The 11,317-nt window shown below is 27.2% G+C and overlaps 1 protein-coding gene across 1 annotated transcript; it reads left to right on the top strand.

Moving 5' to 3' along the window:
• The first annotated feature begins 1,311 nt into the window (after nt 1-1,311).
• On the top strand, nt 1,312-2,622 carry LOC137834914 (MLP-like protein 43). The gene is made up of 2 exons (XM_068643155.2): nt 1,312-1,516; nt 2,119-2,622. Exons 1-2 carry the CDS (start codon nt 1,324-1,326, stop codon nt 2,391-2,393), a joined length of 468 nt encoding a protein of 155 aa, XP_068499256.1. The 5' UTR covers nt 1,312-1,323; the 3' UTR covers nt 2,394-2,622.
• Nucleotides 2,623-11,317: the final 8,695 nt, after the last annotated feature.

Raw genomic sequence — 11,317 nt, 5'->3', positions numbered from 1 at the left:
GGTTCATCTATTATCTCATGGAAGTCAAAAAAACAGACAAACGTATCAAGATCATCAGCGGAAGCAGAATACCGCGCAATGGCCAATACTTGTTTGGAGATAGTTTGGTTGCGATATCTGTTGCAGGATTTAAAGGTGTCATGTAACTTGCCAGTTCAACTTTTCTGTGACAATCAAGCGGCATTACATATAGCAGCAAACCCAGTATTTCATGAACGCACAAAACACATTGAGATAGACTGCCACATTGTGCGAGAAAAATTACAAGCTGGGATAATCAGTCCTTCATATGTACCGACACAGTATCAGCTCGCAGATATTTTTACGAAGGCATTGGGCAAGGAACGATTTTTGACGCTACGACACAAGTTGGGGGTTCTTGATCTTCACCTACCAACTTGAGGGGAGTATTAAGGAAATAATAATTATAAAATTATATGCAATTATTGTATGCAATATTTGACGATATTGTACCAATTATATGCAATTAATTTAATAATTATAGAATCTCATGATTAGTATCCTACCTAATTAGATTGTAATTTGGGAGAGAGAAACTCCCTATATATTTCCTATACATGACTGATGTAATATACACATAAGAGAATAAGAAACATCTTTTCTTCTTACCATTTTTTTATCATTTTCTTATAGTCTAACTCATTATTCAAATATAGTTTATGTGGAGTGTGGACAATTTTTTTTTTTTTAAATTAGGAGTCAAATGATTTACAATATCTAAAATCTGTTATTATACACTTCCACATCAACCATCTTTATTCTTCTACATTTTTTCCGAGAATTTTATATCATGATCACCCTTTTCCACAGAGGTATATTATACATTGCTGGAATCTGGAAAGAAAAAGAAGATGCCACTGCTAGTGCTGCTTCTGCTGACATCTCCAATGAAAAAACATATTCCTTTAAATACTTACCATTGATTAATATTCAATATTGAGATGATATTTGTACCCACTTATATACTATGCACCGAGAGTAACAACTCGTACGTGGGACAACATATTATGAATGACTCGAAATGGTTAACAAATACTCGCTAAGATTGGTTCGAAATGGCTTTGATACCATGTTAGGAAGTGAACTTTAAGCCTAATTCAATCCCATAAAACCGGCTCAATGAGACGAGGTTTGCACTCACTTATATATCATAAAAGATTTTAATCTCTAGTTGATGTGTGGGATTTACAACACAATGTGTCATTTGATATATGTTTTAAATCCGTGATTATCTTTTTTGACAACTATAAATGCAGCTCCATTGTCTTCGAATTTTGTGTGCCTCTTGAGAAGAAAGCAAATATGGCATACTCTCAAGTTCAGAAAGTGGAAGCTAATGTGCATATCATGGCTTCTGCTGAAGAGTTCCATGATGTTTTATGCAGCAAGACGCATCATATTACCAACATGTCACCTCAAAAAATAAAATCTGTTGAAATTCTCAAAGGTGAATGGGGCACTGAGGGATCCATCATCTCCTGGAGCTATGTTCTTGGTATGGCAATTTTTATTTTTTATTTTGACTTTAAAGTTTTATCCTCAAGATTCTTCACGTTTTTCATTTACACAAAAATATTCAGTAATTTTTTTTGTCTTTATTATGAAGTTCATTGGAAATTTTGGGATATTTGAGTGAATGTTTGGGGACAATTTTCTAGAAATTTGTTTTGGATTCCAAAACATCAAACTTGAACTTATGAAAAGACAGTGAAACTGTGTATTGCCAAACAAACACTCCATTAATGTGCTTGTAACTTCGCCCTCCATATTTCTTATTTGCTTAAATCAGACTACTCTCAAAGTGTTCTCATAAGTGTTGGACAAGTTTATGACTATACTATCACTACAAGAAAATCATGAAATAGAAATCAATTTTTAGAGACTAAAATAATTAGTTGCAATAGTAACTAAATTAGAGACCATTTTAGAAACTAAACAAAAAAATTGGTTTCTAAATTAGTTTCTATTATTGTTGAATAGTTTCTAAATTGGTATCTAATTAGCAACCAAAGTTTTAGAAACCAAATTTAGAAACTAAATAATTGGTATGAGATAAAATAAACATCTCTGTGTTTTTTTTTTTTTTTTGGATTACAGATGGGAAAGCTAGTGTGTCTAATAACGTGGTTGAAGGCATAGACAAGGAAAACCATAAAGTAAACTTCAAGGTTATAGATGGTGACATATTGAAGCATTACAAGAGCTGCAAGTTTATAGTGCAAGCTACTCCAATGGAAAAGGGAAGTGTTGTGAATTGGGTTGCAGAATATGAGAAACAAAATGCCAACACTCCTAACCCTCACAACTTATTGGAATTGGCAACTGAGATGACCAAAGAAATTGGTGCTTACCTTACTCAACACACCATATAAATGAATGCCAATAATATCTGTCTTGTGCTATTTGCTATTAAGAAATAAAAATTTGATGTCTTATGCGTGGCTTAACATAATGCCATCAATTACAAAGCTTAAAAGCTTAATAAGTTGCATCAACCATGACTATAGGGGAGAGTTGGGTACCTACTTATGGTCAAGTTGTGTGGTGTGTATGATTGTGTCTTTGTAACCTATGGTTTTAAATTGTTGATTATGAAATTATGTTTCATATTTTTCTTTCTTTTATGGATGACTATTTTTATGTAAGTCCAAGATTCTCTAGTGACCAAGATTGTCACAATACAACCAACAATTAAAAATCTATGTAAAATAAATTATTTCACATACTAATAAAAATTAACTTTCTATAGTTAATAAAAAAACTCATATATTAAATAAAATAAACTATTTTACATACTAAAAAAACTTTGTACAACCAATGAAAAATACATCTTGACTTAAGACTTAATTTACCATACTCTTTGATTAATATTTTAATTCAAATTTTCTTACCTATTTTAAATCCTAATAACAAGTGTTATTATTGAGAGTCAATTTCCAAAAATTATTACTCATATACTATAAGAAAATTATTAAATAACAACCAAATTTAAAGACAAAACATAATTAGTCATATATTTAGAGACTAAAAATTATTCGTATCTAAAGTGGTTTCTATTATTAATGAAAAATTACAAGATGGTTTCTAAATTGATATCTAAATTAGCTACCAAAGTTTTAACTACTAAATTTCATATTCTAAATTAGTCTCTAAAATACTAATAGAGATTAATTTAAAGTATAAAGTAGTAAGAAGTTAAAACCTTGATAGTTAATGGTTAGATACTAATTTATAAACTATTTTTATTAATAATAAAAAATATATTGAATATCAATAATTTTTTTAGTTTATAAACAAGTTTTTAATTTAGTTAAATAGTAACTAATTATTTTGATCTTTAAAATTAATTTTTATTTAATAGTTTTTTTTTAATGATAAGTTGATTAAACCACAATTTAATAGTGAAATTGGTAAAGAAAATTAACTACCATCACGTTTAAAGTAATATTTAGAAGTATAAGAATTTGCATTCTCTCTTTCACATGTACTAAAAAACTGAATTATTTACAAAAAAACACTACACTGACTTTTATATTTATTTAATTGTAAAATTCGAATTGCTCTAAATAGTACTTCGAACTAAATTGAACTATATCCCGTGGAATTATAAAATATACTTATAAATAGAATATCTATTGATAATAGTTTAAACAATTAATATACTTGAAACAATTTAGAATAGTTCAAAATTTAGTTGCATTTACTCAAATCAAAAGTTTAATTCATTTAAATTATTATACAATTCGGTAAATTTTACATTAACTTTTTTTTTTTTTTTTTGCAATTGCCTATGGCATATGGGGAACAATGCAAGATATGAACTTAGTTCTCCAAAATTCAACATTACGAAATCAAGCTATGTAATACTTCACAACGTTTAACAAATTTCTTAAAACCTGTAGATTGGAAACCTCCCAAGTCAATAAAAAACTTTTGACACTAATGTTTATGATTAATCTATTTAGCCCAAATAGAAAACATTAACATTTTCTAATTAATAGTTTGGAAATCTTATGCAATAAAATTATTCTTATCCAAATACACTATTATTATTTTTTTAATATTAAGTTGAATACAAAGTTTCCCAAAACCTAGGTACATAGGGATTTTGACTATGATGGGATTATTTTTTTTTTGTTTTTTACCAAAATGAGGTCAGTTTAAAAAAAATTACAAATTTAGGCAAGTTGTGCCAATTCGGCACGACTTCATATGCACAATTCGTCCAAATTAGATATGACTCTGTCATGTCATACTGAAGTCGTGTCAAGTTGGCACGGCTTCTGCCCTATCATATTGAAGTTGTGTCAAGTTGGCACGACTTCTGCCACGTCATGTTTATTTATTTATTTTTTAAAATTTTATTGTTTATATATTAGGTACTAAGTTATGTAATGTTAAAAATTATTTTGATACATAATTTTCTAAGAGTGTTAGTTTTAAGGAACAAAAAATTGGATAATCGTGTATGGATAATCAGCTTATTCAAACTTTGAGCCATTAACTCTTGAGGACATTGCCGCCGGACATGGTTTCCCACTAGCCAAAAAGTTTATTTTGATATTTAATGTCTCATGTATGCAAATTTTTTGATATTTTGACATTTAATGGCATCAGAAATTATCCATATACGATTATCCAATTTTTTGTTCCTTAAAACTGACACTCTTAGAAAGTTATGTATCAAATTAATTTTTAACATTACATAACTTACTACCCAATATATAAATAATAAAATTTAAAATAAAAAATAAAAAATATGACGTATGACAGAACATAAGTTGTGCTAAGTTGACACGACTTACCTAAATTTGTAATTTTTTTTAAACAGACCCCATTTTGATAAAAATAAAAAAAATAAAAAAAACCATCATGGTCAAAAACCCTAAATTATAACATCCAAGTGATTACACCAATATAATTAAAAAACTAAAGTCTAATTTGTTTGTACTTATACACATCTAACCCAAGTATGATCATAATTATTTTTTTGTCTATTCTTATTTGCACAAACATGGTGGTTTGAAAATACTTCAACCTCTCTTTAGTAAAGGAAAAGAATTGTGCTAACTTCTGAATAGAAAATTGTTGTTGATAAAATATATATAAAAGTAAGTTTACGAAAGAAGAAACATTACGTGGGGAGTGATCTTTTTGTTTTCTCACTCATCTGCATATGCCTAACATCACTCAGATTGGCTTTGCTTTTGTGTTGTTAAGGAAAAGTCCTAATTTGGCACGCTTTCTATGGTTTCTACCAAAACATTAACATCACATAAATCAAATCCAAAGTTCCTTTATCTCCTCTTCTCCAAAGTTACAATTTTTCCAAAAGCTTTACCTTAGTCACATCCACAATATTCCTTAGCATAGAAGTAAAACAATAGTAATCCCTAAAAAAAATTTATAAAATAAAAATCAATTTTAAATTAGAAATCATTTTAGAGATTAAAATATTATTAATTTCTAAATTAGTTTATATTATTGTTAAATAATTTCTAAATAAGGTTTTAACTACCAATTGTTTAGATTCTAAAATAAAATTTGGTAACAAAAACATTGACAGCTAATTAGATATTAATTTAAAAATAATTTAATAATAATAGAAACTAATTTAGAAACAAATTTTATTAAGTTTCTAAATTGATCTCTAATTTAATCACTATAGCAACTAATTATTTTTTATCTTTAAAATTAATTTTTATTTAATAATTTTCTTAGAATCTCACTAAGCAAATTTTCTCTATTATTAACTTGGAGTCTCTACTTACAAAATATACTTACAAAAATACTCAACACTAATCAATTATATATAAATATTACTGCTTAGTCTTCTAAATAAATATATATATATATATATATATATATATATTACTTTATAGTGAAATACGTATTTAAGTATGTAATTCTATCTCTTCTTTTTATAATATATTAAAAAAAATATTAAAGACAAAAGACAAGTGAAATAGTTGTGCATGTGATAATTTAAATTGTGCAATTATTCTTTGTATTCCTTTTTACTATACATACATAAGATGATTATCATATTCAACAAAAAAAATATTATCTTAAAATACATATGAAATATATACAAAAAGAAAATGAGGAAATATTTATTATATATTATTTAAATAAGTTATAATTTAGCATTAATTTTTATTTTTCTGATCAGCTTATTTTTTATAAATATTTGTTTTGATTGGTATCTATGGAGTGTTGGGATAACATTTTTTTTGCTCTCCATTTAATAAAAGTAATAAAGTAAAAAATATTTTGTTTAAATCAAAATTCAGAACAATGATATGAGATATATTATATATAGTAATGCAAGTAATCAACTTTTTTGTGAAAAAAAAATCACAGTTGAGTACAAATTCTAGAAAAGAAATCTGTACTTTAATTAAAATCATTATTATTTTAACAATTATTATGGATTAATGCCATAAATGAGTACATAATTGTCTTTAATATGTTAAATATATTAATAAGGAGAAGAAAATATTATAATATACTTGCTGACACACATTTAACATTTCAGAGAGATTATTAATTAAGATGGAGGAGTACATAATTTCATTTACTATTTTAGAATAAGTATATATATATATATATTATATTATATATATAGATATAGATATAGATATAGATAGAGAAAGGGACAAGAGTCTAAGGAGATACCTGATGTTGTGATCCCTCTGCCTGAAACAAAAATTGGTGGAAAATTTGTTTGTTTTGAGAATTATTATGTAAGGTTGAAAATAATGCAAAATAATAGCCAAGTCATAGTGTCTTCATTGTGGCTTGTCGTTTTGGAAAAACAAAGAAAGACCAGAATATGAACATGCATGTATGAGGACGATGAAAACTTGCACACTGCTACCATAATAATTAATTATTAAACCTGAACTCGAATCAAAGTCGAAGGTGGTGTGATGGTGATGGTTACTTACACTGTCTTTGTCTTCTTTCTTTTCCACTGAACCCATTATTATGCAGATGTGCTTCAACCTCATTCATCCATCTGCCTAACCTTTCACAATGATATTCCCTGTTACCTCCATTTTTTCTGTTTTTCACCATCAATCAATTACTTCACTGTATATTATAAGAATTCATTTTTTGTTTCTGTTATATTGTTAGTTAATTCAAAGTTATGGTAAATATGAACTTTAAATTGAATATTGCAAAAGTTAATAGTAATAATTTATGATTAAATAGTATTGTAAAATATTTTTATACTTGAATATTATATATATATATATATATAGAGAGAGAGAGAGAGAGAGAATCTATTTTTATGATTTAAAAATAATTTTAAAATTTATTTAAACTTTTGTTTATAGTGTGCGTGTGTGTTGAAGACGATATGATAGCACATTAGTACTAAATATTAAACTAAATATATGAGTAATTCATTATATATATTATAATTCATAAAAAATTTCTTGATTTATTTGAGATAATTTAGAAAACAAATTAATTTCTTTTGAGTTTAAACATTATCACTATTAAATAAAAGTGAAATGAAAAAATTATTTGATTTCAAGCTTATTAATTTTCTCCCACTCGAGAATTGATGAACATATAAAAAAAGTCTATCCAAATTTTGTTAATAAAAATTTTGATAGCAATTTAACTTACGTTTTTTTATATCTAAGATCAAGATTTTGACTGAACTTGTAAGTTAGACAAACTCATTTAGAAGAGTCTATTCGAATTTATTCAAAGTTTTTTTAAAGTAATTTATTATTTTTTAAACTTATTTCAAAACGTTTATTGCCAAGCTAATAAATAAATAAAATTTATTGATGAAAATATTATTAAATTATTTTTTTATTGACTCCAAGTCGAATTTAATAAGTAACGACTCTGACAGAATTAAAAAGTGTCGAACAAAAGAAGCCGAAAGGCAGAAGCAGGTGAAATTTAAACCCCTCTTTAATTGAAAAGGTAGCCTAATTAATATAATCTAATGGAACTCTAATGTCCTATTAGGTACACACGAAATAAATAAAATGAGAGTAAAAAATAGTAAAATAATTCGACAACAAATAAAAATTAAAGATATTTGATTAATACAATTTTTTTTTTAAAATAGTATGAAAAGTCTTATCTGTTTTAAATTATTCTTCCTTTAAATATCCTTAAATAAATAATTCAAGTTATTTTTATTTGAAGTATTATTTTAATCCTAAAATAAACAAATCATAAGTATTAATCAGAAGTCTCATGAAATCTCTCTACAAGCAGTTATAAGAATAAGATAAATAAAATAAAATAAACTATTTACTACAAGAAAAAATATTTTAATGTGAATTTATTTTTACATTATTTAAGGTTAAAACTTCTATTGAGTCATTTATTTAGGATTGTAGTTTCTCCCACTAACATATATACTTTTTAATATATATTTTCAAGTACATTTATTTTTTAACTTGTACTTTAAAATACAATAGTTATGTTATTCACACCAATTACTTATGTGAATGTATTTTGAAGTACAATTGTAATTGAAATATGTTATTTTTAGATGGATATGTTTCCAACACAATTTGTTAAGTATCTTTGGTTTTCACATCATAACTCCACTTTCTCATTCCTTCCATTCATAACATACTGAACAGAAATATGACAACAACCTCAAATACTTATTGCTTGAACTAAAAATTACATAAAGTCATTTAACATTACATTACCAAAAACTTCACAACTTCATTACGCTTAATACAACATATGTCATGGAAATTTTAACAACACTGACAACATAATAATGTTAATTACAACAAGTAAACACAACACCACTAATAATAACTAAATTTATTTTCTGGACTCCTTGACACATTTCTCTAGATTATATATATTGTTCCTTTGTCTTACAATAATTACATCTCTTTAATCACCAACCTCTTGAATGCATAATTTGAAGATATTGCAACCCAACACTATTGCCACTCTGTTTTTTAATAAAACCATAAAACTAAACAAATCAATAGTTGGAAAGAAGAAATGTAGGTTTAACAAAACAAAGTTCCATAACTCAAACTTTATACTTAGGACAACCCCAAAATCATTTATCAGCATTCTTAACAGTTGTAGTTGTTCTCAATATAGAAAAATCTCTACAATGGCAAATAGGTGCAAAGAAGCAACTTTTACTCCCACCACCACTAATTTTGCAAATCTCATCCATTATGACAATAAGATGATGAAGATTTGTACCCAAACATTGATGATTAGTGAAACAAGAACACACTCAAAATAAGGGAAGAAGATGACCTAGACAACTATATAAAAGGGACAAACCTCAACCTAGCGATTTTTCCACTATATATGTATCAAGTCATCACTCACTTAACGCTGTTAAAGACAATCTAATAGAAGAGATCAATTTAACTCATTTTAAACATATTTGGGACCCCATTGAACAACTTCAAAACTGAAGAACAAAATTTACTTTTGATCCTTAATATAAGAAAAAAAATACAATTAAGTCTATATTTTTCTTTTATGTTTGTTATTTTTAGTTGCACATTGAAGTACAAAAAATGGTTAGACTTTATTGTGATATTGATGAGTAACATTCATAGTCACTAACCCTTTCAAGTACATTGAAGTACAAAAGATGGTTAGACTTTATTATGATATTGATGAGTGAGATTCATAGTCACTAACAAGGTTATCAAACTCCAGGTTTAACCCGTAAACCCTTACCGTAAACCCGAACTAGACTCGGTCAAATTCGATGAACTCGGTGCAAACTCACGAGTTGGAGACTAAGTGAACGAGTTATGAAGAAATGCCCAAAATAACCCACTTTTCCTTAGTGTCAAGAATTTTAGGGTTCGTTCCAACCTGTATTGGATTTGCTGCATTCACGTTTCACTTGGGTTCATCGTCATCACCTCGTCGTTGTCTCATTATTGTCCAGTTGTGCTTTGTCATCTCGCATCTCCCAAGAATCGCATCGCATTGCTTTGCCTTCCCTTGTTGTCGCCTCTCCTTCCCTCGTCTTCGCCTTCGTCTGGCCGCTGCCATCGCGTTCTACCTTCATTTTCATGTAGCCTTTAGTTTGCAAGTTTGATTTTGCAATTGGAGTTCGGTTGTGGGTTTCACGATTATGGTTGTAGGTTTTACGATTAAGGTTGTGGGTTTCGTGATTGAGGTTGGTTGGGTTGGGTGAATCTTAAATTGAAAATGGAATATTTAGGTTGATTTCTTTTAAAGTTATTTTTTATTTTGGGTTGATTTTTTTTTTATTTTGAGTGGCTAAAATAAGATTGACATAAATTGTTTTTTTATTGTTATGTTTCGGAAAATTCAAGTTATAAGATCCGGTTCAAATGATGGTAATGGTAGTACATCTTCATCACTTCCACACCACCATCTAGAAGTAAAAATACTAGGAAAAATATATAAAATATTGGATGGAATTATAAAACTAATATTTTAGGAAATGAAAAAAAAGTGAAATATTTGTTTATTGTATGAATGGATTTATTAATTTTAATATTGTGAAATTGGTATGATGAGTATTTATTTTTTTATCAAATTTTTATATAAAATAGACTCTTACGAGTCTACGAATCAAATTTACAAGTCAAATTTATAGATATATCACAAGTCTACTTAAACTCTCTGGTCTAATAATCTTGGTCACTACCATAACTTTTCATCATTTGATTTTCAGATTTTCCTAATTTATTTAATTCATTCTACACATTAATAAAACAATATCTCCGAAAAAATTTGACTATTTCTCTGTCTTAAACATGTTGTTACACATAAAAATATTCACTCTTTTTCATAGTTTTATTCTATGTGTTAACATTCACAATCTACCACTAAAGAAATAAACTAACAACAATAATACATAAAAACAAAACGTTAGTCGATCTCATTAGAGATGAAAAGTCTCCAAGTCAATGATTGTTAATTAAAGATGCAGGAAATTGATAAAGTATGCACCATACTTTCGTTGTCCAACTTTTAATTATACAATATCAAATCTGAACTTTCATGTGTGCCAAAATAATAATAGTAAAATATAAGGACAAGTTCCTAATAAAAAAGTAGAGTGATTCATGACTAAAGATGAAATACTACTATATTTTAGAGGACAGGGAAAAGCACTATAATTTAGAGGTGGAAGGTAGCACATGAAGCTTTAAAGCTACATAATAAAGATAAGGAAAAAAGAATTAAAAAGAGAATCCATTCAACACATTTATAAAAGATGAATTGCCACAAACCAAAAGGACACCCATTCTACAAGTTATATTGACTTGTATGATAAAAT

The sequence above is a fragment of the Phaseolus vulgaris genome, chromosome 5, assembly GCF_051622355.1.
Source record: "Phaseolus vulgaris cultivar YP4 chromosome 5, ASM5162235v1, whole genome shotgun sequence".
Classification (NCBI taxonomy): Eukaryota; Viridiplantae; Streptophyta; class Magnoliopsida; order Fabales; family Fabaceae; genus Phaseolus; species Phaseolus vulgaris.
The sequence above is the reverse complement of the archived record's forward strand: the minus strand, read 5'-3'. Positions and strand labels throughout refer to the sequence as shown.